The sequence below is a fragment of the Peromyscus leucopus genome, chromosome 2 (assembly GCF_004664715.2).
Source record: "Peromyscus leucopus breed LL Stock chromosome 2, UCI_PerLeu_2.1, whole genome shotgun sequence".
Classification (NCBI taxonomy): Eukaryota; Metazoa; Chordata; class Mammalia; order Rodentia; family Cricetidae; genus Peromyscus; species Peromyscus leucopus.
This window is the reverse complement of record NC_051064.1, coordinates 139,115,622-139,143,272: the sequence shown is the minus strand read 5'-3', so window position 1 is coordinate 139,143,272 and position 27,651 is coordinate 139,115,622. Positions and strand designations below refer to the sequence as shown.

The 27,651-nt window shown below is 45.7% G+C and overlaps 1 protein-coding gene across 26 annotated transcripts in view; it reads right to left on the bottom strand.

The window, feature by feature from the left end:
- Nucleotides 1-27,651, bottom strand: part of Eif4g3 (eukaryotic translation initiation factor 4 gamma 3) — a 233,280-nt gene that overhangs the window by 15,735 nt on the left and 189,894 nt on the right. For 23 of the 26 annotated variants that reach the window (XM_037203103.1, XM_028875356.2, XM_028875355.1 and 20 more), the window contains 11 exons: nucleotides 27,157-27,354; nucleotides 23,080-23,226; nucleotides 22,474-22,710; nucleotides 20,942-21,046; nucleotides 18,992-19,124; nucleotides 15,210-15,304; nucleotides 14,226-14,319; nucleotides 11,012-11,129; nucleotides 8,515-8,732; nucleotides 7,171-7,286; nucleotides 2,339-2,511 (listed from right to left, as the gene is read on the bottom strand). In XM_037203103.1, coding sequence (XP_037058998.1) covers nucleotides 2,339-2,511; nucleotides 7,171-7,286; nucleotides 8,515-8,732; nucleotides 11,012-11,129; nucleotides 14,226-14,319; nucleotides 15,210-15,304; nucleotides 18,992-19,124; nucleotides 20,942-21,046; nucleotides 22,474-22,710; nucleotides 23,080-23,226; nucleotides 27,157-27,354 — 1,634 coding nt within the window. The remainder of the gene's footprint in view (nucleotides 1-2,338; nucleotides 2,512-7,170; nucleotides 7,287-8,514; nucleotides 8,733-11,011; nucleotides 11,130-14,225; nucleotides 14,320-15,209; nucleotides 15,305-18,991; nucleotides 19,125-20,941; nucleotides 21,047-22,473; nucleotides 22,711-23,079; nucleotides 23,227-27,156; nucleotides 27,355-27,651) is intronic. The other 3 variants (XM_037203097.1, XM_028875346.2, XM_037203106.1) reach the window with 2 other exon arrangements.

Sequence of the window (27,651 nt, the reverse complement as noted above, 5' to 3'; positions counted from 1 at the left end):
CAATGGTTTTCATAAGTAACACATTTTAAAAGCAGAGGCAAGAGACATGCAGAAATCTGTCAGCTGTGTCAAGAGGAGAGGGAACAAAGGGCAAGCCAGGAGCAGGTGACTGTCGTGTCCATGTCCTTATACAACACATATGCTTTTCCACTGCAACTCCACAGTCCAGAGGCCTCCACACGACTTCATTTTCATGTAAAAGGAGCTTTCTCTCCAGAGCAGGGTGCCTTTCCTGAGCTGCCATTTCAAAACACTTGGTAGTGCAGCTACATCATCTAACTGTGGTGGTCAGGCATCCTGATGCCAACATTTTGACCTCACAGCTTGCGGTGCTTTGACATCCACTTGCTATGCAGGAGAGACTTGCCCATGCTCTCATTACGGACACTCACTCTGACTGATGTTAATGTGTCACTGGGGGACACCATCTGGCGGAACTGGGTTAACCACCTGATCCTGCCCACTCATCTTCTGTGGGCTCTCAGCATAGAGTGAGCTATGTAATGTCCCCAGTGGACAACTGGAGCTGTCCTGGTCATTCAACAATACATTGTTTCCATCTCATATCACAACTAGAAGACACACACATTCTTGACTCTGACTTGTGTTTCCACTTTGCAGTCAGCCAGTTTACCATGGAGCAGTTTACGTGCTGATAAAAACACCTTTTCTTCTTTTCCTTCTGAACACAGGGTTTCATAGCACAGGTTCACAGATATTTTCTCTTCTTCTTGTTCTTCTCCTTTTTTTTTTTTTTGTTTTTTTCGGGACAGGATTTCTCTGTGTAGTCCTGGCTGTCCTTGAACTCAGAGATCAGCCTGCCTCTGCCTCTTGAGTGCTGGGATTAAAGGTGTGAGCTACCACTGCCTGGCAGTACTTTCTTTTCAAGTTTACATTGTTAAGATCCTTTTAGAAGAAAATTCTTAGGTACGTAAATTGCTTCTATTTGCACTACTAAAGGGTAGTATCCTCTGTGGGTTAAGTGACCAAGAAGCAGGTCCATGTCTGTGCCCATGCATGCAGTATCACCATGTCCACAGGACTGCACAGGCTGCAGCAAACCATTGCTCTATACAACAAACAGCAAACCACTGAAGAAGGAAATCCCTAGGTCTAAATCTAACCAAGGAAGTAAAAGACCTCCACACCGGGACCCTGGCGGGAACCTTAAGAACACTGATGACAATGTAAAGACCTCCACACTGGGGCCCTAGCAGGAACCTTGAGGAAACTGAAGAAAAATGAGGGAAAGAAAAGCCATCTTCAGACCATGGATTAGAAAAATTAAAATGATAAAACATCATTATCACTTAAAGTGATCCACAGATCCGATGCAACCTGTATCAAAATCTCATACATAGCTCAAAATAGGGTTTTGAAAAGCCCAGAACTTAAAATGTCTTAGAATCACAAAAGACCTTAAACAGCAAAAATAATGTTGAAGGAAAAAACCCAAAACAACAAAACAAAATTAAACAAAGCATGTCTCGAAAGAAATTATCTCTGATTTCAAGAAATTATTTCAAAAAAGTATCATAAAGCAGTTGTAAGAAAAACAGAGTGACACTGGATAAAAGGAGACACACTGACCAATGGAAGAGAAGAGAAAAAAACAAAATAAGCCCCGCACTCAGCCAGTTCAAGGTCAGCCCAGGGCTGAGGACGCAGTGGGGACAGGATGGTCTCCACAAGCAGAAGACCAGGCTGATCTTCCACCCCGTGAAAAATGACCTAGAAAGTGGGCTAACGACCTGGCACTATCAGAAGACAAGGCAGCGGTGCCACAGAGCTAACCCAGGCAACTCCAGGGTGCAGACAACCCCAGCAGCGCTAAATGAACAGGACTGCAGAGCAAAGGGAAGGAAGCACAAGGTGTGGACAGACAGACTCACAGAACAGCAGGCAGCACTTAGAGCTGAGCAAGAACTCTTCACTACCCACCACCAAGAAAGAACCAGTTTCTACTGTGTGTCATCCCAGCATTGGGGAGGTAGAGGCAGTGGGATTAGGAGCTAGTCTGACTGGGCTACGCAGCAAGGACTCTAGTCTCAGGTAATCTCTGAGACCTCCAGATCATTTCACATAGACCTAGAGGTTTCTGGAGGAGGATCACTGACTTAAAGCCTTGTGATAATGAGTTGTGGGTATTCTGGTCAGGTCTTTTACATTACAGACACCAGACGGAGGTCTCGGAGAAAACCAGAAGAGGCTAGTCTAGCCTAGTCTACAAACTGCCATTACATCAACCAGCATTGCATATGATGTTAAAATACTACAGTGTACACAAAGGTCACTGATGGAAGCCATTTCCCATCAGCTCAGGTGGGAGGATACCAACCCTTTGAAAAAGTCCTGCTTGCTGAGTTTTTCTGACTGCACCAGCTGATACAGTAAGTGGCCCATGTGATCCCTGGTGATCTGGCTCCGCTCCAGGGTGAATTCCACACCCACCTTCACAAAAACATGCAGTGGGCCCTGGGCACTCAGCTCCTCTATGCACTGCGTGGCCTCCTGTTCAAACAACAAATAAAGGCTTGCTTCAAAATCTACTTATGTTAAAAGCAGAACAAAGCTTTATAAACAGGACAGTTTTCAAATCTAAGTTTTTTCTTTATCTTATTTAATGTTAAAAAGAATTTTATATCAAATTGCTAAAAGATAAGAAAGAAAATGTTGAGGTGTGGTGATGTGTACAAAGAAGGCTGAGGCAGAAGGATGGCTATTGAGTTAGACTCTATCCTGGGCTATACACTAAGTACAAGGCCTGCCAGGGTGACATAGTAAGGTCCCACATAAGTAAATAAAAAGTATTTTATATATATATATAAAATCTGAACATGGTGGCACACATCTGTAAGTCTTAGCTGTGCTCAGCTGGTTGGAAGGCTGGAAGATTGCTTTATCCATTTTGAAACTGAGACTGGGTAATACAGTGGGAATTTGAGCTCTCTTCCCCTCCAAGAGGATAGCCTTACATGGCCAACACTTTGGGTGCTTTTTAGATTTATTTTTGTATTACACATATGTGTATATGCATGTGCCTGAAAGTATGTATGTATACCACATGTGTGTAGGAGCCTAGCTAGTATCAGATCTGCTGAATCAGAGTTAAAAGTTGGTTATAAGCTGGCACATGGGTGCAGGGAACTAACCCTGGATCCTCTGCAAGAGCAGTAAGTGCTCTGAACTGCTGACCAATGTCTGCAGCCCCTAGGTGAACAGTTTTATTAAAGGTAACTCAAAGGACCAGTGTCAAAATATGTTTCTAAACAGAGTGTGATGGTTCATACCTGTACTCCTAGCACTCAAGAGGTTGAGGCAGGAGGATTGCCACAGATTTTGAGGCCAGTCTCTACTACAGTATGAGACCCTGTTTCAAAAAACAAAAACAGAAAACATAAATATATATATATATATTATTTTATACTGTGCTTACTGATTTTGAAAAAAATATTTAATTAACATGTATGATAATGTATATGGACGGTGCAAAGGTGTGTGCCATCATACATCATTTTAAAAATCTGAAAACAAGATACTATGAAACAGAAACTCAATACCAAGATTCAACAACCTTAATGTGAGTTGGGAGTGGTGGTGCACGCCATTAGTCCCAGGGCTGTTACACAGAGGAAAAACCCCAAAACGAACAAACATACCTCCCCCACCCCTGCGAACACAAACAAGACCTAACTAGGCTATCCTGCCTTAGAATGCCAGCACTGGTATAATCTTCCATTACAGAATGTTACATGGAGCATGGAGTGACCTGGCTAGGCAATTCTCTGCATTGGAGAACAAAAGCCCGTCAGCCTAGCCTGCCCAGTCTCCAGTGCATCTCTGCCCTCAGCTACCACAAGGGCTGGTGGAGGCGAGAAGGGTGGTCACTGACAGCAGCAGAACAGAGTGTCCGTCCACAACTGTCTCTGCTCTGTCTTCCCGAACATTCAAAGAGCTTACACTAGTGCACAGGATGTCTTCAAGTTTCCACTCCTGCCCCTAGCACAATGCAGCTTTTTGTTGGTGAATTCAACTGAGAACTGACACCCCAGGCCATGGCGTCTCTTTAGAGCCCTCTAGCTTTCCACAATACTGACATCTCGACACACTCTTGCCAGCTGTCTTACGGTCGCTCTTTCTGCTCGCCTTGTTCTTTGCAGGAGAAAGCAGGAATGCAACTATTCAGTCTCCAGGCTAAAACCTGAAGTAACTATTTACTGTCTGGGTCCCTGTGCACAACCGAAGCCCCGCTGCAGTGTGTCCCAGGAGACCCATGAGTGTGACTCAACGCATTTGCAGATGTCATATCACAAAGCAGGACGTGGGCTGGGGAGACAGCTTAGCCACGGAGCATGTATGGAAGCCAGAGGACAACTTGCAGGGCGACAAGCCTCTTCAGCTGCTAAACGTTCTCACTGGCCCTGTTTTCCTTTTTCTAGCTTCTGCTTATTTATTATCTATATTCACAGTTTGGTCAATTTCCCCCCACAATATCCCACTATGCTATTTATCATTTTACTGTAGTAAATCGAGGTAGCAGTCTCTAAAAAATGAGGTTGAAACGCTCGAAGGAATGCAGTAAGTATAGAGAGCACAGGCTAAAAACTTATGTGTTAGAGGCCAGCCTGGTGTACACTGAGTTCCAGGACAACCAAAGCTACATAGTGAGACCCCCGTATCAAAATAAGAAACAAAAACATGTATGGTAGAGCAAGACAAATAGGAAGTCTTAAATTCTGGCTCTGCCTATTATTACTATGTGATTGCAAGAGTATAATAATTTTTTAGTCACATACACCACTCCACTTCCTAGCCTTGAACTCACTATGTAACTGACCAGCTCCTTCTCCTGTTTACACCTCCTGAGCACTGGGATTGCAGGTGCACCCTACCAAGTCTGCTAACTCTTCATCCCAATTTCCTAAGAGAATGAAGGTATGTTTGTATGCACATATATATGTACACGAATATGCACTTTGGAACAGCCAGTCACAAAATAAAGGCTCAGCAAATGTTACCCTGCATTAGGACTGATGACAGTAATCGATAACAATAGCACTTAAAGGAAGAAAGCCCTCCCCTGGAGTGAGTTCTGCAAGTCTTTGTTCTAGCATACTAACACTGAATAGGAAATGAGATAAAGCCATTTGTAGCTTGCAGCTGACCTTCCACAAGTTACAGCTCGGTTCTTTCTGTAAACATGGCTTTCACCATAATGGAAACTTCAGGGCTCACGCTCTACTGGCAGAGCACTTGTCCCATACGCACGAAGCACTGATTCTGATCCCAGTGAACACACGAACCAGGCATGGTAGCATGCGCCTGTAACCCTAGTTCTATGGAGTTAAGGCAGCACGATGAGGAGGCTGAGGTCATCACTGGCTAGATACATAGGGAGTTTGAGGTCAAAAACACTTTAGGAGGGCAGTGTAAGGATCACGCAAAGCAACACATAAAGACTCACAGGAGAGCAGCCAGCACCCAGCAAGCAGCCAGGAAATGTCTCCATCACTGCTCAGTCCTCACAGCCCATCTGTACACACAGCTGCCTCCTGCAGAGAACAATGAAGCCTACCTGACTCTACCCATCCCATCCGGCAGAAGTGGCTCAGCTCTTCCCAAGGGACGGTAAGCACTTCCCCATGGACTCTCAGTTTGCAGGATCAAAGATTTGTCACTCACTAACTCTGACCATCTTCAAATTAAGTCTGAAGCCAGTCTCCACGTCCTTCCTGACCTGCTCCCTGGCACCTACAGCAATTCTTCAATTTCTCCTAAGTCTTTCACATTCCTCCACTTCCATGCCAGGAGAAAAAAGAAAGACCCCAGACCCTCTCTGTCTAGGAAGGTGGCTGAGGAGTTAACAGCCTGGCAGTGAACTCTTTGCTGTTCAATCCATGCTGTGAGCCGAGCCTTTAGCGGCTAAGCCGTCCCTCCAGCCCCAAATCAATGTTTATTCCGCTCCACTGTCAAGTCTATGCGAACACTCTTTTACCTTTATCATCACCAAAAGGTTCTTTTCCAGCTGGGTCTAGTGGCCCATGCTTGCAATCCCAGGAAAACGGAGGCTGAGGCAGAAAGACTGCCTCAAGTCCAAAGCCAGCCTAGTCTATATAGTGAACTCCAAGTTAACCTGAGCTACACAGCAAGACCCCGTCTCGAAACAAAACCCTGTGCTGGTGGTCCAACCCCAGCAACTGGGAAGTGGAGGCAGAAACCAAAAGTCAGAGCCAGCCTTGGCTACAGAGGGAGGTGGAGGCTGGCCTGGGTGACATGAAGCTCTGCCTCAAACGCAACCAAAACCAAAGCAAAAGCAAGCCAAACCAAACCAGAACTCCTCGAAACTGAAACTTTTCCTACTTCCAAATTCTGGATAATATTAGAGGTATAAAGGTTGAAAAGCTGGGATATACATAATCAAAGTGATTTTGTATAAAAAAGCAGATAAGGACTGTGTTGTTCAGAAAAATGAATTAGGAGATACTAAAGCCAAAGTATTCACACTCTCTGACAAACGTCTAACAGAAAGGACACTTCCTGACCTTGAGCAGCCAACTAGACTGTGTCACATGACCTGTGTGCCAGGTCCTCCAGCTCAGAGGACATCTGTGGTGTTACCTGCTGTCTCCGTCCCTGGACACTGATTAGGTGATTTTGTCAGGCAGGAGGCCTGTCCTACCAACTGCCATGTAAAGTCTGGGTGGAAAGATCAGAGGGCAAGCTACAGGAGGGTCTTCAAGTGTCTCAGGCCCCCTGACTCTGAACACTCTCTGTCCTTTTGTGCCTCAGTTTCCCACTTACAAAATAAAGAGAAGAGATGGCAGTTACAATTCAGGTCAACCTAAGAATGACGAGGATACGTCTAGGGGCCCGACAGGTGGACCTGGGAGCCTCATGGTAATATGCTGCCTCTGCCCCTAACGCCACGGTCCGTTTGGCCTCCTCTTGATGACATTGACTAGGATCCATTCTCCGCCCCCCACCCCCATCAATTTAAAACATGGTACCTGGCCAAAATGCATGAGCTGAGCAAACTGAACCCTGAGGAGTTGGATAACTTAATCTTTGTTTTATCTGCTCATAATAACACTCTTGAGACCCAAGCCAAGTTACCATGGCTCTCCAACATGGGCTGCCTAGGAGCTGTTTCCCTTTGTTACCAGCATCTACCTTGAAGTCATTGATATGTAGGAATTCATCAATGATAGACTTGGACTTCCTCTCCACTTCCTCTTCTGACAGCGCAGGCTTGTCAGGGGGTGACACTGTACACATGTCTGGTTTCACTGTGAATGAGATGAAAAAGAGCAAGAAGTCTCAGTACACTAGCATCATGACTGGTAAGATTTGCATGCTCTTACACTGGTTTTGCCATGGAGATGTTTTATAGACAGCAGTTTGACAGGCAGACACATGACAGCAGAATCAAGAAGCTGTTTCCATTACAACAGATAGGCACGGAGTAACATTGTGGTCTGCTCTACAGTCAGGAACAGGAGTCAGGGACAATGTGAACCTTCAGAGCCACAGCTCGGCCATTTCTGTGTTTTGTTTCCCTGCAACTGCTTCAAGAATGGGTACTCAAAGGCCTACAGCACACACGAGGACTGAGGTCCTGCGTGCCAGCGCTGTCTGCCCTGGCCCAGCGTGGGACCTGTGCAAACACGCCGGCTTCTCCCACTGCAACTGTGTGCATGCTGCTCCCTCAGCAATGCCCCCCTCGCTCTGCTCATCTCTACGAGTCAGCCTCATGAGCTCTGCGACCACTCAAAACCACTGGATCATCTCCGCTCCAAGGATTTCTCCACGTTAACATCTCATTTTATTTTTCTAGGAACTGTAGAGTGTAGGCGTGTAGATAAAGACAGCTCAGATTAAAGACACAGCATCACCAGAGCAAGTTTAGAGCACATGTATGCTCACTCCACAGAAGTTACCAGGGAGACAAAAGAGAAAAAACACTCTGGTACCTTCTTTTTGTTAATCAGGAATAAAGCAGGGGTTTTAGCCAGCACAAACCCTCTAAGGACGATGGACATTGAGGTGTTGAAAGGACTTGTGAGAAACTCAGAAGGATGAGCATAAAGAAAGAGGACCATGTCATCATGACATTCCAGAGACAAGGATGACGGTAAGCCCTGTGAAGACAGCATTCCACAAAGAGACCCACAGCAGAAAATGACGGTGCTATGCAGGTGTTGCCAGTGTGGGCCTTGAATTTTACCCATACATGGAGTCATCGTGGTTTCTTATTACTCCTTATTTTCCTTTATTTGTCTGAGAGTTGTGCCTGCACCATGTGAGGACTATGTCTGTCAGATCAGAAGCAGGTGCCGGGAATGGAGTCACCCGGGGCTGTGGGCCACCACGAGTGCTGGGAACTGAAGAGGGTCCTCTGGAGGAGAGCCAGTGTGCAACACCGCTGTGTCATTTCTCACTTCTCCAGCCCCTGCATCGGCTTCTGAATTTAAGGCCAACAGCCAGGTCTGTCTTGTGTCCCCAGAGCCCTCTCACCTAGCTCCCTGGTCTTGCTTCGGTCCGCCTCGGAGCTGGCCCTCTCGGCATCCACGCCTCCAGTCAGCTGCTTCACGGTCTCCAGCATCTCTCTGCGCTGCTCCTCCTGAGACTGGTTGTCCAGCAGATCTTTGCTACTGCCCCTCAGGAAAGTGTTGGGACGGGCTGCTCCGGCGGGACTCGGCTTGTCACTCTTCTCTCTGCCCATGCTCCCACGACTTCAAAACAAAACACCATGTTTCAAAAGCCAACGTCCCCACTTCAGATTCAAACCACAGAACAACACTGTAAACATTACCGATTACTGCTGAAAACGCAGGTTTCTACATAACTTCATTTTGAATCTTAACTTATTGTTGTGAGGGCACACAAATGCTGTGGCATTCATGTGGAGGTCAGAGGGCAACTGTAGGGAGTCAGATGTCTCCTTCACCTTAACATGGGTACTGGGTGAAATTCAGGTTATCATCCTTGATGACCAGCCGATCCTCTTTCCAGCTTCCCACATGATTTTAGATACAAGGCATCGATTGTATTTCAAAGTATACTAACTCTCAAAACAGGTACAAACCTGAGTTTCCAAAGAAATACTTGCTAAAATGTTTTAATTTTACCTTCAGTAGGAAAAAATGATACTTAATTATTTTTTAATTTTTGTGAATAGTCTGATTTTTTACTTAAAATAATTTGATAGATCTTATATATAAAGTATGACAGTTTTATTTGCAAGGATCAAAGGCAATCTGTAAAAACTGCAGTATGAGCCGGGCAATGGTGGTGCATGACTTTAATCCCAGCACTCGGGATGCAGAGGCAGACTGATCTCTGAGTTCAAAGCCAGCCTGGTCTACAGAGCAAGTTTCAGGACAGTCAAGGCTGCACAAAGAAACAAAGAAAATAACAAAGAACCAAACAAATGAGCACTCCAGTGTCAGGAGTCTCTCATAGGTGACGGCTGCTGAGGGTGGCAGAGTCTGCTCTCATTAGCCACATGAGTTGTGGTGCGATGCCCATGCTCCAGAGAGCATATGAGCGGCTCTAACTCTACAAAGAAGGTCTTATATATCTCTATATTTGTATGTATATATCTGTGTATATGTATGTATGTGTGTGTATATATACATATATATGTATGTATGTGTGTATATATACATATATATATATATATATGTATGTGTGTATATAATATATAAAATAGAAGGTATGAAGTTGGGAGGAGGATGGGGGAGGAGGGTCCAGGGGGTTTATACAGAAATGAATATATCTAAATCCACTATATTCATATATGAACACCGAAGACTCTACCATTAATAATGAACAAAAAGACATTGAAGTCGGAGATGATGAGACGGTTCAGTAGGTCAAGGTGCTTGCTGTCAACCTAACGACTCGAGTATGAGCTCCAGGACTGCTTCTTTCTGGTTGTCCTGAGTTCCACACACAAGTGTGGAGGACACAGAGCCCCGCCTCCAGGAGCCCCGAGTCCATCACAGACAAGACGCTCTGGACAGTGACAAGTGCACAGGCCCGTACGGCACAGATTAAGACATGTTTTTTCAATTGCATGGTTTTGAGTGTGGAGGTCTGGATTAAACCCAGGGCCGTAAGCTGGTTAAGATACACCACGCAGTTTAGATATGCCCCCAACTCTACTAAAACATTTTAGGAGTCAGTGCCAATTCCTTACTGATTTATAGAACTCTGAAGTAAGAGCCAGTGATGAAGTGTAAGCTGAATGAAGGGCAGGAAATGAAATTACACAAGCCCAGACTCACAACCTAAAAAACTCCAGAAACTTCCAAAGGCTGTGATTTATCTGAGAGAAGCAGAAGGGACCTTTACCAGTGAAAGCCACGTGCTTTTTTATTATCTTACGAGAACACTGAATGTCTCCCTGGCAGTTTATTCAGACAGTTCTTGACTGTAGTGACTCTGTAGAAGGGTGAAGGGTGAGGGGTGGAGGTGAACAACTTGGGCTGGACAGAAGTCTACCCAAAGAACACATACAAGCACATGAAAATCAGAACCACCAGAGTCCACAGAAGCTGCGGACCACAGTCCAGGTGCTTCTGAACAGCGGTGGTGTGCTCAGCAGACTGCTCCAGAAGCCTCAGGAACCAGCGACACATTCCAGACAGTTACTGACGAAATGCATTAAGTAACTTAACACAGAGACAGAGTAGATGGTTGGCTGGCGGATGCTTCTGTTCCTTAATTTTCAAATCCTTGCTTGCAAGGATATTCCCATGCTGGAAGAGCTTTGCAAGGCCTAGACCTGCCGGCATTGTTCTCTATTTGGGCAGCCGGGCTCTCCTAAGGAACAAAGTACGGCCAGATAACCTGCTCTACCCTCATCCCACCCCAAAGCCAATACCTGATTATATTCCTGCCTTATTAATTATGGTGTGTCAAGATTAAAGAAGACATTAACTTTAGGGATGACAGGCATGCATGCAAGGAGGACAGCCATTAGTAAATGTGAAAAGTAAGTTCTCACCTGGTTAATGCCCTTCGGGAATCAAACTCTAAAGGTGTGGCTGATGGGGACCCTGAAGGTGCTGGAGGTTGCAGAGGAGAGAATCTATTTAAACTGGAAGCACTTGACCGTAAGGCATCTATAGGTGTTGTAGATTTAGAAAAAAAACACGAATCACATGGTTATTATGCAAATACCCTGTTTTCCTGCCTACTGGGAGTAAGGAGTAAGACCAGGAATTTCTTTCTTTTAAAATTTGAAACAGGTCTATGTTGTCCAGGTGGGCCCCGACTCTTGGGACAACAGGTGAACTCCACCCCTACCCCCCACCCTTGTTCCTTTTTTGATAAGATCTCATATAGGCCAGTCCAGTCTGGAACTCACTATGTAGCCGAGGATGACTTTGAACTTCAGATCCTCATGACTCCCATCTTCTGAATGCTGGAATCACAGGCACTCTACACCACACCCATTTCCTGAATTACTAAGGCTCAAACCCAGGGCTCTGTGCACGCTAAGAAGGCACTCTACCCACTGAATCGCACCCCAGCCCAAGGGCAGTCACGTCTTTATGCAACAGAGTGGAAACAGACAGTTTATAAGAGAGAGAGCCAAGAAAGGTTAGAGCTCAATGCCCAGTAAGCCCTCCCATCCAAAGTCCTAACCAGGCCCATTGCTTAGCAGCTAGCATCAGCCAAGATGAGGCACCCCGTGAGGGAGGGGGTATGGCTGTAGACAGTGATTTCTAACAAGTGCAGGTGACACCTATCATATTCTGACAAGTACATTTTAGGGTCTTAGCATATCCAAGAGCCTAGATTTCTGTTCACCACAAATTTCTGTCCTTAAAAACATATGCGCTCGCTCAGGTGTGGTGGTCTGTAATTTCAGGATGCAGGAAGACTGAGGCAGAGTCAAGGAGTTCAAGATCAACTCAGCTACACAGTGACTTCAGGCCAGCCTGGGCTACATGGGATCCAGATACACACACACAACAAAGCTACCAATCAACCAGCCGCTAAGTATGTAAGACACCCTGTGCAGAGGACAAAAACAGGTGTGGTAAGCAGGAGAGAGAAACGCACCACAACAAACCAAGACACTGCACAAAATTAACCAACGTAATGCTGTGATTTATCTGAAAGTATACAAATAAACAATGGGATTTAAAATAATCTAAGAAAACTTGAAATTTCCTAGTTTTCCTTTGGATTGCTGCATTTCTCCAGCTGTCAAGACAGGTTTATGACTTTTTCCAATTTGGTCACGTGTGCTGGAGGTATGAATTTGGACCAAGATAAAATAATAATTGTAATAAAAACATTGTGAGATGCCGGATGGTGATGGCGCACACCTTTAATCCCAACATTTGGGAGGCAGAGGCAGGTGGATCTCTGTGAGTTCCAGGCCAACCTGGTCTACAGAGCAAGATCCAGGACAGACAGAGCTATTATTACAGAGAAATCCTGTCTCAAAAAAAAAAAAAAAAAAACCAAAACCAAAACAACAAAAAACAATATTGTGAGGTTTTGTTTTGTTTTTTGCACATAATGCAATTAGATTGTATGGTTCTTGAATGTGAACTTTAAATAATTAGCTCCAAGTCATCCTAAATTCTTCCAGATCTACTCGCAACCCCTCTCAACTTCCTGTCTTTCAAAAACAAAACAAAACCCCCAAAACAACAACAACAACCCGCCAACTCCACTTTGTGCTCCTTACATACTAGGGGTGTGGAGCCTTCAACTGGATCGAGGCAGACCTACAAGGGGCCACACTTTTGTTTGTTTGTTTTTGGGGTTTCTCTGTGTAGCCTTGACTGTCCTGGACTGTTGCTGTAGACCAGGCTCAATTGGGACTCAGAATTCAAGTGATCCACCTACCTGTGCCTCCTGAGTGCTGGGATTAAAGTCGTGTACCACCACTGCCCAACTCTTAGAGAAAACTAATTCTCACTCCCTCAAAGACCATCAAAGGTGAGTAGTTCTTCAATTAGGGAGGGGAATGTGAGCTTTGTAGATGATAATATTGTGTCTGAATGTCAAAGATAAGAAACTGCACTCATTCTTAGTCCAAAAGTCAAGCCTGCAAATAGAATACCTGCTCCTCCTCCTCCTCTGCTGCGGACTGGTCCTTGTGCAACTCGGCCAGCGCTCCATCACTAAGCCACATACGCAGCCTGCTCTTTGTTTCTGTTTTTGAGATAAGGTCTTACTACCTTGTAGCTCTGGCTGGTCTGGTACTTACCGGGTTGCCTAGGTGTCCCAAACTTATGGCAGTCCTCCTGCCTCAGCCTCCTAAGTGCTAGCATTATATGTGTGCCACCACACCTAGCTGCAAACTAGCTTTTTGAAGACAGTTAGTGTCTTGCTTTGCAAGTCAGGCAGGCATGAACAGGGGATCTTTTCCAGTCTTCCATCTCCTAAATTCTAGGAGTTCAGGAATTTGAAAAAAACACTTGATGCTAGCCTGGCACGTCTTTAATCTGAGCACTCAGGAAGAAGAGGCAGGCCAATCTCTGAGTTTCAGGCCAGCCTGGTCTATGTAGTGAGTTCCAGTCCAGTCAGGGATACAGAGTGAGACCCTGTCTCAATAAACAAAACAAAAACAAAATACTTAAAAATAAAACAAACAGCTTAACTGAAAAAATATTTTCTTGAAAGTTTAAATGTTAGTCAGGTGTGATGGCACACCTTTAATCCCAGCACTTGGGAGGCAGAGGCAGATGGATCTGAGTTGGAGGCCAGCACAATCAACAGAGCAAGTTCCAGGACAGCCAGGCTACACATAGAAACCCTGTCCCAAACACCAAAACAAACAAACACATGCTTAAAGTGAACATGGAGAGGGCAGGAGAGATGGCTCAGTGATTAGAACACTGGCTGCTCTTCGGGAGGACCCGCATCAGTTCCTAGCACCCATGTGGCGGCTCCTAACCACATGTAATTCCAGATCCACTTCTCACCTCTGCAGGCAAGTTGCATATATCTGGTGTACACACAAACCTCCAGGCAAAATGTTCATACTAATAAAACAAATCTAAAAAAGTTTTAAATACTGCAAAGAACCCTACAGAAAAGGAAGCTTTTATATGTCATGGTATCGAGAGCCACTAAGCAAAGTCCAGTCAGATAAGTCTACAGACCTTTCTTTTCCTAACAGTTCTGGACACTGGGAATGCAAGGCAAGGCAATGGCGTTACTGCCCAGGCAGCTGGAGAGGCCGCCGCACATACCCGTCTCGCTCGCCTTTGCTCCACCGCTGCTGCCTTTGCCCCAGCTGCCCAGCTGCGCCTTTGGAACCAGCTGGATCTTCTCATCAATGGTGGGCTGCAATCAAAGTGGCCAAGGGTCATTCACAGATCAATTCTAGAATGGCTTTCTTCAGTGCGGGATAAACAATTTTAGCAACACATTCTTTCAGTTTAAGTTTAAGAAACATGAATTTAGCCAGGCAGTGGTGATGCACACCATCAAGCAAAGCTCCACGCTAGCCTAGTTTACATTAACCAACTTCAGGCCAGCCTGGATACCCTGCCTCAAAGTAAAACAATCATAAACTGGAGCTGTGCTCATTAAGGTGGGACCCCTGGGCCTTTAAACCTTATCTTTTTATTTTATTTTATTTTTTTTATTTTACAATACTATTCAGTTCTACATAATAGCCACAGATTCCCTTCTTCTCTCCCTTCCTGCCCCCCTCCTTTTCCCCCCATTCCCACCTCCTCCAGATCAAGGTCTCCCCCGAGGACTGGGATCAACCTGATAGACTCAGTCCAGGTAGGTCTCTAAACCTTATCTTGAACTGGGCAACAGAGAACAGCATGAAGGCCACACTGATTTCCAGGGTGTACATGGGTCCTCTGCTCAAAACGGCTTATCAACTTGCCAAATGGAATACAGTTTCAAATTATTCTTCTAATACAATGCCCAGTGATATGCAAATCGCCCCATCAGTTTGTATATATAGCCCTGGCTGCTCACAAACTCAAAGCAATCCTCCTGCAGCAACTTCCTAAGTGCTAGAATTACAGGTGTGTGCTGCCACAAAATACACACGCACACACGTCTGCAGCTTGTGGAGGGCAGGGTCTCATGTAGCCTAGGCTGTTTTTAAACTGCTACATAGTTGAGGATGACCCTAAGTTTCTGATCCTTCTAAGTACTGGGATTACAAGCATGCAGTCAGTTTTATAAATCCTTTAAAGCGTCGTACTTACCTTAGTGATTTTCAAGAATTTGGAGGGGTCCAGAACTCGGCTGTTCTTGGCGCCCTGAACAGTATTCCATCCACCCTCATCTACTCTTTGAACGCCTGCAGGGGGGACAGAATATGTCAATCCCTCATCACCTCAAGTCAGTTTGGCACTGAGTGAGCAGTACTGTAAACTGACTGACGCCAGTCAAAACCAAGGACATGACAAATGAAGCTATTAAAATATTAATGGTAGTCCTGTTAAGAGAAAGTTTATTTTTCTTTTTTAGAGACTGAGTTGTACTGTGTAGACCAGGTTGGCTGCATATGGATGTGTACCATTAAACCTGGCCTGGAGAATCTTTAATCTGCATAGCATGAAACAGGCACTCTGACTCTCAAGAAAATTTACTGATTTAGGGGGAAAAAAAAAAAAAAACCTACACAAATGACTACTAGGTATTAGCCAAGGCAGGGCAAAGTCTGGTATTGGCAGAGTTAATCATAACTGTATCTACATCTTGGGAAGAGTTGGATGGATTCCCATCTAAATTTTCCACTCTCTTTGACCTGTAGGTGCTCAGGAGGAAAAATCCTGACTTCTGTTCTCTCAGTTTTCATTTCTAATTGTCAGACCTTGCCAGGCCCACCTTTAAAATATATGTGAAGCCACCTCAGAGACAGGAGAATCAGGAATTCTAGGCCAGCCTGGGCTACACAGTGACTTCCAGACTAGTGATAGATAATACATGGCAAGATCCTGTCTCAAAACCTCATATAATGCAGGATGGATTTTTACGTTGCCGAGTTCAACGTTAGCAGCTCTCCTTAAGCTTCCCAGATCAGGTAAGAAGCTTTGCTGTGGCTTCCTAGCTTCTGATCGATCTGTCCTGGCCAACAATGTGATTCCATAAAGGACAGAAATCTTGCTGTTGTTTTGTTTGAAACACCTCTGGTTGTCGTCATCTTAATGAAAAAAAAAGAAGACAAGATTCTGTACAAAAGGCCTACACCGAGCTCTGAGTTTTCTGGTCTCCGCTGCCTCTGTCCTGTCTTCTGGTGTGATCCTTTGCCATCTAGGCCCAGAGCTCTAACCATGGACTACTCCTGTTTCGGAAGGCACGGCTGCAGGCCTCTGTGCCTTCTCTACCCCGTCCTATTTGTCCGTCCACAGATGTGCACACGACTGCCCGGCCTCCCGGGGTTCAGGCTCCCTCAGCCTCCTGCTTAAAATCACCTGGGAGGGCAGGACGGCTCAATAGGTGGAAGCAGCTGCTGCCAGGCCTGAGGACCCAAGTTCGATCCTGGGACCCACACATGGTAGGAGGAGAAAACAGGCTCCTTCAAGTTTTTCTCTGACCTCCGAAGTATGCTATGTAATAAAAAAAACTTTCAAAAATTGCACCCACTACCCTTTAAACCTTGCATTCCCCACATTTCTCTTCTCAATTGTTCCATGACACAGTTGTTTGATAAGTGGTATACTCTACTCCAGTATTTATTTACTGCTGCTCAGCACATGACCTAGTTAAGTGACAGGCACTTGGAACTTGATGAGCTGCTGTGAACCACACATGGACTGTGTTACTGGATGTTAGTGACCATCAACACACTTGTCTTTTCTTTCAGTGACACTTACATCCTTGCTCTTTCTCATCACTTTGCTGTTCAACACTTTCTTCTTTTAGTCACACATGGGCATTTCCTATGAATTAGGCCTTAAGAAAATCTCTGATTTTCTCCATTTTGCTCAACAGTAAATAAAGTCCATTACCTGAAAAGCAAGCTGCTAAGTCTCCGTGGGGCAGCCCATGTAACGCAAATGTAAACTCTGCTCTCTCTAGAAGCTACAGCTCTCCTGCCTCCTCTATTATGGAGGACACTATCTCCGCTAAGTCCTGGCCAATAGTAACTGAATGCTCACTCTGAGCCAGATGTCCTGCAGGACGAGGTACAATTCTTCAAGTCCACCTTGCAATCCAGTGCCTTGTGCAAGATCACAGAGCTGTGGAACAGCAGAGCTGACATTTGGAGCCAGGCAGCTCCAAAGTTCATGTTTTCAGCCATTGCCCTCCTTACCCCAAGCACACATGTCAACCACTCAGCAATTCTCCACAGAGATGCTCACTACTGTGGCTATCATGCTCACTGAACCACAGGGCACACTAACACGACCTATATTCCCCTCTGACAAGCTCAAAAGAAAATGACTCTTTGGGAAAGGTTTGGAAGGTTTCTTTGGAAAGGTTTCTGCTTCTGCTGCTCTGAACACTCGGCCGGAGGTCCATTTCAGAGAGAAGCTGTCTTCTGCGTTGTCTTGAAACAGCTGCACCTGTCTCATCCTCTAGCCTGTTCCTTTTTAAATTTTATTTTAATCTTATGTGTATGGGAGTTTTGCCTACATGTATGTCTATGAACCATATGCGCTTGGTGTTCTCAGAGGCCAGAAGTGGTTGATTCCCTAATATTAGAGTGACAGATGCTTATGAAGTGCTGGGTGGTGGTGGGAACACAATCTGGGTTCTTAGCAAGAACAGCCAGTGTTCTTAACCACCGACCCATCTCTCCTGCTCTGATTCCATCTATTTCTATTGTTACCAAGTCTCAGTTCCTTACACACAGGATTTAGAAAACTGTCACAAGGTGGAGTGTTGTGAAAAATTAACTACGTAAAGGTGTGTTACATTTGTTTATGTTGCATTTGTTTACCGATGTAAAGATGTGTTGCTTTGCCTGCTTAAGGTACCTGACTGGTTGGTCTAATAAAGCTCAACGGCCAATAGGCAGGCAGTAGAGGAATAGGTGGGGCTGTCAGACAGAGAGAATAAGTAGGAGGAGGAATCTAGGCTGGGGTGGGGGAAGAATGAGGGAGAAAAAGAGGGAGGTGCCTGGGGTCAGGCACCCAGACACACAGTAGGACATATAGAATACAAGAAAGGTAAAAAGCCCCAAGGCAAAATGTAGATGAAGAGAAACAGGTAAATTTAAGTTATCAGAGCTAGTGGGACAAGCATAAGCCAAGGCCAGCATTCATGACTAATACAAAGCCTCCATGTCATGATTTGGGTGCTAGTCGGTGACCCAAAAGAAAGCCTGCTACAGTGGAGTTCAACAAACCTGTCTGGCTGGAGCTAACAGGAGATCATGTGCAGCTAGCCTGCCTGGCAGACAGAAGGTAGAAGACTCTACTCAGAACCACCCCACCCCGCAGAGATAGTCCAGCTCTTGTTAAATACCACTTTCTTGACACCCTTCCTTTGTTTACACACTTAAAATGGGCAGAAATGAAAACTAAGTCCGCGATCTCAGTTCTCCCAACAAACATTGTCCACCCCGTCCAAACACTGAAATCACACTCCAATCAGGCTTGTTACTCTTTTTGGAAGTGAATGTTTATTTCATTTCACAACTGAAATCCTTTCAAATACCAGCCAGGTTTCTTCCATTTTCCATCTCTCTCTTCCCTTCAAACTTCACATCATTCTTAAGTCTAAACTTTAAAACCCTTAATGGAGGACATCCCATGCATTCACTGGACAGGATTTCCTGGAGGAGAGAGCTTTCTACTGCTTCTCTTACCTCGCACGGGACAGTGTGGAAGGGAGATGCTCACTGCAGGCCTATGAACGCCTGGCTTTGCATAATCAATCAACATAAAATTTCCATTCTGCACTCTCTTATTCAATGGTTAGTCTCAGGTGCCTTGATGTTGCTTGACAGCCAACTCTCTGTCCTTTGTGACCTGATTTCTAGGTCGTACCTAATAGTGCCCAGCACTCCACCCACCCCGGTCATCTCTGCCCTCACCTGGTCTTCTCTTCTCCTTGGTCATCAGCTGCTGGACTTTCCTTTGCTCTTCTTGTTCTTCTATTTTGGCCTCTTTGTGAATCTGTTCGATAGTTTTTGGCCCCTGATCTGCTCTCCGGGACACCCAATTACACTATGAAAGTAGCAAAAAGGGTTACCAGTCAAGTAATGAAGAATTTTACCAAAAGGGCCAGGAATCTGGCTTGGTGCACGGCCCTGTGTTTGGTCCTTGACACCACACAAGAACAATAATTTTCCAAATACAAATATATTAAAAGCCTATACTTTTGTTAGCTGTACACACCTTTAATCTCAGCACTCCGGAGGCAGAGGAAGGTAAATCTCTGGGTGTTCGAGGCCAGCTTGATCTGCAGATCAAGTTTCAGGATGGCCAGGGCTACACCAGAGAAACCCTGTATTGACAACCCCCCCCCAAAAAAAAACCCACCCCCATCACACACACACACACACACTCCCGCAAAAAAAAAAAAAGCCTATAGCAAGTCTATAGCTTTCCATCACGGGAACCAAAGGAAGCAAATACAATACCTACAAAATGGAGAATTATGCTAGTTTCTCAGCTGCTCATAGATGACGTGTGCTCTAGGAACTCGAGCTAACAAAATGATGGACTCTAGCATTGTGTGCAGTGCACATTCCGACAACTGGTGATAAAAGTCAGAGGGTACAGGTGCCCGGTACAGCCGTCTTTAGTGTCTAGACTGGAAGAGGATTCCCCAGGACCGTGTATGACATGAGGGTTCATACCAGGTTCAGAGGATTCTGAGTCAAAGGTGAAAGAAATCATTTTTATTCCTTCAATAACATGAAGGTACCTGACCTACAATGGCCACACAAAGCTGCTTCTCTTTCCTCAGGAGACAAAACTTGCCTCACTCCATCCAGGCCACCTCTCAAAATTGAAATTGAGATGGGTGGAGAACAGGCTGAATTTAGCGTGTGGGCTCTGATCATGGCTTTTGCTATGAAGGTCATGCCTGGGTTTATTGAGACAAAGAGGCCTCATCAATGCCACAAGACTGGGTGTGAAGAGGCGGGGCCTATGCTTTGAGCTGGCACCATCGGGTTAACCCAGGAGGAAAAGATGAGCACTGCAGCTGCTACGCCAGGTGCAGAGAACACCCAACACTAACAGCATGAGTGGGCACTGTACACATCTCTCACTGCACTTTCCTAAGACCTGAAGAGCAGCCACAGCGTCACTGTGGGGAGGGAATACAAGGCTTAGGGGTTGAACATGCTCACTGTGGAGACGAAACAAAGCCTGGCTCTCAGTGAGCACCGCTGACTTCAGATGACCAGGGTCAGAGCTGCCATGTGGGAAGGGACGCTCAACAGGCAGCTCCTCCCTCCCTCCTGTCAGTGCAGAGCTGGGCAAGGAGCGAGCATCACCATCGTCGTCGTCATTACTCAACTCCGTACAAAGGCGGGGCTTCAGCAGCTCGTGTTTGTTCTTTTTTATTGTTTTCTTTTTGTCCCCGACACAAGCTAGAGTCAGCTGGGAAGACCCTCAATTGAGAAAAAACTCCCACCAGATTGTCTGTAGGCATTTTCTTGGTTAATGTAAGTGTGTATAAACCTTGGGCAATTGGTCCTGAGCACACCTTTAATCCAGCACTTGGAAGGCAGAGGCAAGGGAAACTAAATGAGTTCGAGGCCAGCCTAAGACTACAGAGTGAGTTCCAGGATAGCCAGGGATATACAGAAAAACCCTGTCTTGAAACACACACACACACACACACACACACACACACCCCATCCCAGTAAGCAGCAACCCCCACAGCCTCTGCTCCAGTTCCTGCCACCAGACTCTGGCCCTGACTTCCTGGATGATCAACTACACTGTGCAACTGTAAGCAGAAATAACCCTCTTCTCCCCAGGTTACTTCTGGCCATGGTGTTTATTAAAACAATAGAAACCTAACATACCAGCCTGAGGTCTATCACATCCTGAAGCATGAATCGAATCCTGGATGAAGTTTTTCTTTCTTTGACAATTTTCTCCATCTGGTTAAAGTACTGGTCCATACGTGGCTGCAATACATAAAACCACCAAGATTTCTGGCTGAGAAATTCAATTTTCTTTTCTTCATGTACTTTTGTTTTAGTTTTATTATAAAGGGTCTCACTCTGCAGCCAAGGTTGCCTTAAATTTGTGATCCTCCTGCTTAGTCTCCTGAGTGCTGGGATTACAGATGTGTACCATCATACTAAGGTACCAAGTAAGTTTTTAAGCGATTTAAGAATAACATCTTGCCAGGCTGTGGTGGCGCATGTCTTTAACCCCAGTACTTGGGAGGCAGACACAGGCAGATCCCTGAGTTCAAGGCCAGCCTGGTCTACAAAGCGAGTTCCAGGACAGCCAGGGCTACATAGTGAGAACGTCTCTATGGTGATATTTTATTTGTACTGAAATGTGATTTTATTTGTATGTTAATAAATAAAGTAGCTTGGGGATCAGAGCAAATAGCAAGCCATAGCAGAAGCCAGGCGGTGGTGGCATACACCTTTAATCCACATGACAGATCTCTGTGCATTCGAGGATACAGCCAGCATGGAGACAAATGCATTTAATCTCAATACCAACCATAGAATACCTGGAGGTCTATACAGACAGACAGTGACGAGGAGGTCATGTGGTTGGGTTTACAACCAATGAGAAGGCAGAAAAGAAAGTCTATAAAAAAGACAGAGACACAGGAAGGAGGTCTCTTGCGGAGGGAAGGACAGGAGCCACAGTGAAGGGTAAGGTTTTTAGCGGTTAGCTATTACTCTGACTTCTTGGGCTTTCATCTCTGCATTGGCTCTGTGTTTCTTATTTATTTATTTATTTTATTTTTATTTTTATTTTTTTGGTTTTTCGAGACAGGGTTTCTCTGTGTAGCTTTGCGCCTTTCCTGGGACTCACTTGGTAGCCCAGGCTGGCCTCGAACTCACAGAGATCCTCCTGGCTCTGCCTCCCGAGTGCTGGGATTAAAGGCGTGAGCCACCACCGCCTGGCTGTGTTTCTTATTTAACAAGACGGTTACATCTACACGTCTCAAAACAAGAAATAAAGAGACTTGGGGCGGCATGGTGTTGCACACATGCCATCCCAGGGGCTCAGTCAGCCTGGGATAGACAGTGAGAAACAAACAATCCTACTAGTTCTTCTTGCCTTTCATTTTCAGGCCTGGGGCGGAATTTCTTAGCCCATTTCTGCTTCCAATCTATGAAATGGTTAGGGGAAAAAGACAAGGACAAACAAGCTAGAGAATCTATACACTGACCTGCATATAATTAGGGACCCCCTCACCTTATATCTAAAGCAATGAGGTGGAGAGCATTATCAGTCAAACTGAGGCAAGGAGAAGGGCATGAGGAGCAAACACACAGGTTGCGGCTGGGGCGGGTGAGCTGCTGTAACAGCCCATCTCCATACTTGACTGAGAGCTGCCCCGCAGCCTTTGCTGGGGCCTTACCTTTGCTTTCTCAAAGTCCAGGTCTTTGCCGATAGTGGTGAGCAGGCGACACAGGCACTCCAGGGACTCTTCATCATGGTTCTTCAGCAGCTTCACCACACAGTCATGCATGATGGCCTCCGTCAGCATTTTGAGTTTAAAGAGTTCTCCAATAAACTTGATGTTGCCGATGGATCTCCGCCGGGCTTTGTCCTTGGCTTCTTCCAGTTCATCATGAAGCCTTGTCCTTTCCTCTGGCTGTTGTGTAAAAAGGGGTGAGAGCATCTAAGACTTGGGGACTTATGCTTTCTCGAACTCAAATCCTCTTTAGGGCTCTGACACAGGACAATGAAAGCAAAAAAGAACTACATGCGGAAGTGTGCATTCATCAAGACCTGTGGAACCTAGCAACCTCTCTACAGCCCGAGGTCAGGCTGACTTCTGGTGTGGAACTGAGCACCACAGACATTTGGCAATAAAATTCTCTGTCTCTGTCTGTCTATCTGACTGTCCGTCCCTCCCTCCTTCCCTCCCTCTCTCTTTTGTGCACCGGCAACAACAGGTCCCTTTCACAGGTGTCCTAGCTGGCTGTGCGACAACTGACAGTACTTGATGTGAAGTCCTTACAGCGCTGGCAGCTTCCAGTTCTTTCTGCTTTTTCTCAAAGACATCATCATCTGCTTTATCCTTTTCAAACTCCTTCTGGCAGCGATTTAGCAGCAGCTTCCGGAAATTCACCGTGTTACCAGGTTTCTCCGCCATGGGTACCTTCAGCTGCATTGAGGGAGGAAAGTATAAAGGCAGCTATATTAATTAATGCAGACACACACACGGGTAAGCATTCTGAAAAACGTAGCTTCAGTTATTTCCACGGTGCAGTGAAAAGCTGTTCTTGATTCTTAGGCAGAAAAGATACACACCCTCATGTACACCTTCTGTCTTTTGTTAATATGGAATCTGTTACCCTGCATATAGCTAGACTCTGAAACAGGGGAGGGTGGTCTCTGCTTCAACCTTGTTTATTATTGTATTACATGAGGTGCATGTGTGTGCGCCCAAGCCTGTTCATGGTGCACCCATGAAGGACTCTCACTCACCACATGGGTTACCAGGATCAAATTCAGTTTGTCAAGGTTGTGCACAAACACCTTATCCACTAAACCATCTCACCAACCCTTTATGTCTTGATAGGATCTCATGCAACCGAGGTGGCCTTGGCTTCTGATCCTCTGGATGTACCTTCCAAGGGCTTGAACTACAGGAGTGCCCCACCATGCAGGTATTTATACAGGGATGGGGTAGGAGTTTGCGTATACCAAGTACCCTACCACCTGAGCCACACTCAAAGCCCCTAGTTTAAAAAACCACCACCAAACGATTTAAACAATATTGGCTCAAAGGAACAAAAAGAAATAAAGTAAGGGAGAATTCCAGGGCCACAGTAAAACCTGGGAAAGGCAAGGGCTTTTAGACTTTTGCCCTATCTTTTCCCAGAAGGATGCCCTCACACTGGACCATACTTACCATGACTATTAATATGCAGGAGGGTGTTTATTTTTCATTCATTTTCCTTTTAGAGACAAGCCACAAACTGTTGCCTAAACTATTCTTGAAATATAATCTTCCCAATTCACCTCTAGAAGCATGGACACCCAGAACACCCAGCCTTCTTAGGTGGCAAAAGATCAAAGTGTTATCAAGCTTGGCCTACAATTAGCCATTTTAGAAATTTCTTGACACACAAATACCAGAGTAGAAGGCTAGCCCACACGGAGGCAAGCACTGAGGGTTTCCAGCTACACCCAGTAATGACTGCTTCTAGCACCTTCAATGGCTCCCTCCTATCCCACACATCACCTGTGCCCGAACAGAAAACTGCAGCATCCATTCCATTCAAGTATGAAATTCTCCTGAGCAGTTACTGTGCAATATGCAAAAGGGTTTTTCTAGGCTCACAACGTAGATCCAACAGTTCTGAAATTAACACAGTGCCCAGGCTGAGTGGGTGAAAAAGTTTTTGTTGTTTTTGAAACAGGGTGTCACCAGCTTGGGCAGCCTGAAGCTCATTACAGAATCCAAGCGGCCTCAAATCTGGACCCCTGCTGCCTCTGCCACCTCAGTGCTGGGGTCACAGGCGCGGGTCACCAGTCTATCGTCTCCTTAGTTTGTCTGTAGTCGGGATGAAAGCACTAGGCAAGTACCTGATACCAGGCTCAGTTTTATTTATGTTTGAAATAGCATCTTCTGTAATTCAGGCTGTCTTGAACTCACTATAAAGTCACGATGACTGTGAACTCCCGATCCTCCTGCCTCCACCTCTGCCTCCCAAGTGTTGGCATCAGACATGCTGGCATCAAGATTAATTGAAAGAGTTAATCTAACACCATCTGGTAGAGCACCGGAGGATAGAGCCGTGCTCACTGTAGAGAACCAGAGGACAGAGCCGTGCTCACCATAGAGCACCAGAGGATAGAGCCGTGCTCACCATAGAGCACCAGAGGATAGAGCCATGCTCACCATAGAGCACCAGATAGAGCCGTGCTCACCATAGAGCACCAGAGGATAGAGCCGTGCTCACTGTAGAGCACCAGAGGATAGAGCCATGCTCACCGTAGAGCACCGGAGATAGAGCCGTGCTCACTGTAGAGCACTGGAGATAGAGCCGTGCTCACTGTAGAGCACCGGATAGAGCCATGCTCACCGTAGAGCACCGGAGATAGAGCCATGCTCACCGTAGAGCACCGGATAGAGCCGTGCTCACCATAGAGCACCGGAGATAGAGCCGTGCTCACTGTAGAGCACTGGATAGAGCCGTGCTCACCGTAGAGCACCGGAGATAGAGCCGTGCTCACCATAGAGCACCAGAGGATAGAGCCGTGCTCACCACAGGGCACCAGAGGATAGAGCCATGCTCACCGTAGAGCACTGGAGATAGAACCGTGCTCACTGTAGAGCACCAGAGGATAGAGCCGTGCTCACCATAGGGCACCAGAGGATAGAGCCATGCTCACCATAGAGCACCGGAGATAGAACCGTGCTCACTGTAGAGCACCGGAGGATAGAGCTGTGTGCTCACTGTAGAGCACCAGAGATAGAGCCGTGCTCACTGTAGAGCACCGGAGGATAGAGCCGTGCTCACTGTAGAGCACCGGAGGAGAGAGCTGTGTGCTCACTGTAGAGCACCAGAGATAGAGCCGTGCTCACTGTAGAGCACTAGTCAAGTGCTCCCTCTGATGCAGACATACATGCTTGACTGGAGAGAAGACATCTTGTCTCTAGAAGGACAAAGTTCCAAGACTGATAGGGCTGTGCGACAATTATGGTGCTCAAACAGAACTGAAAATGGAAGGGCAGCTGGGTGCCGAATTGACGACAGTCAGCGCTATTTCAGAATGTACAGAGGCTGTGCTGGGCCATTTACCCAGCAACCATCTTTCCAGAAAGCACACACTGGCCTGAGAAAATGTACGTGGACGGCATCTCTAGATCCTGGCAGGTGGGGATGAGGAAGTTCCTGGTGAGAAGGTCAATCTAGTTCAGTACTGGAGCTCAGGTTGTATCAATTAACAAAGAATAAAAAAGGAGGGCTGGGGACACTGGTCAGTGGTTAAGAGCACTTGCTGTTCTTCAGAAAGACCAGAGTTAAGTTCCCAGCACACACATCACGCCATTCACAACTGCCTCTAACCACAGAGGATAGGACAACCTCTTCTAGCCCCCAGGCACACACACAGGTGTATGCACATACTTTTTTCTGATTCATAGTCTTAAGGAACTTGTAGATCTGGGTCAGTTTTCATGGTTTTTTCCCTTTGAAATGAACAAATCTGGTTGTGACACACAGTCACAAAGTGACGTAGTGACAGTGAGTAGTGGGAGAATCACAAGATGGCTGATGGAGTAAGCACTCGACTGGCCCCATCCTGCCCCTGCCACATCCCGTTTCCCTTTCCACAACTTTCTCTGGCAGTCAGAAGACTGTCTAAGAAGGAATTTTATGCTTATAGTGTTTTGAAATTTTATTCAGCTGCTATTCTTTTAAGAAAAAAAAAAAAACTAGTTATTTATTAACGTGTTTGTTGTTTATATGTATTTTATGGGTTGGATTAAATGTCTGTGGACAATTTAAGAAAAGGAAGTTATTTATTTATGTGCTTTTTATTGTTGAGATAGGCTCTTACTCTGTCTCCTAGGTTGGCCTAGCACTCATTCTCCTGAGTAGGGGGATTGAAGGTATAAGCTACTATGTCCAGCAGGAGAGGAAATAATCAGATTTTAAACATTTTTGGTGACAACAATCTTTTCATTTCTGGAGGCCAGAATTAGAACAGTTAATTTAGTTTTAAATTTAGTTCATGTTAAAGTTAGCATCTGCTCTAGTTCTATAAGATGACACTCCAGAATAAAATTGTTGCCTAGGACATAATTCTACATTACTAACTTAAACCTTCCTCAGTCTTGCCCTGGTTGGAGCAAATCGTAAGCCTATGTATGCCCATTTCAATCGAGTCCATACACTCCCCAGCGGTGGGGACAGATGTTACTTTAGCCAACTCTCTTTTAAATCACTGAGGACACCACACACGAGCACTAGCAATATATCCTCCCCTTTCCATTGCCCCCGTAACACTCTTCAAAGAAAGTGCAGCAAGTAGAGAGCATCCCTCTCGGTGGGTCTGCTTTTACAGCTTCCTCCCCTCTTACCGTTACCAGGCATCGACACATGTTTGCATAGGCCACTGAGAAGCTGGGCTCATCAATAGCCTTCTCAAAGACCAGGTCGATGACTCCTTTCAGCCGCTCCTCGGTGTCCACGGTAAGTCCTGACACTTGCTTCATTAGCTGGTTGAACATCTGTGGTGTTAGTTTATTTAAGATACTCCGAACTTTTCTGAAAAGTTCCTGGGAGGGTTAAAATAAACATAGAATTAACTAGTCTTACATATATCCATGTTAACAATTAAGGCCAACTCCCACCACCCGCTTTCGGTTACTGAGCATTTTAGGAAGGAATGACTTCAGTCACTTAAAGGTCAGGAAAGTCGTCTGCAGTTTTGATTCTTTGTCCTGATGGCCCCAGGAATTCCACCTGGGGTTCCCAGTACCCTATACAGGCTCAGCTGTAAAACAGCCTCCTCTGCATTTCTCAGACACCAAGACAAGGTGCATGTAAAACTTGAAAACAGTTGATGTGACCTT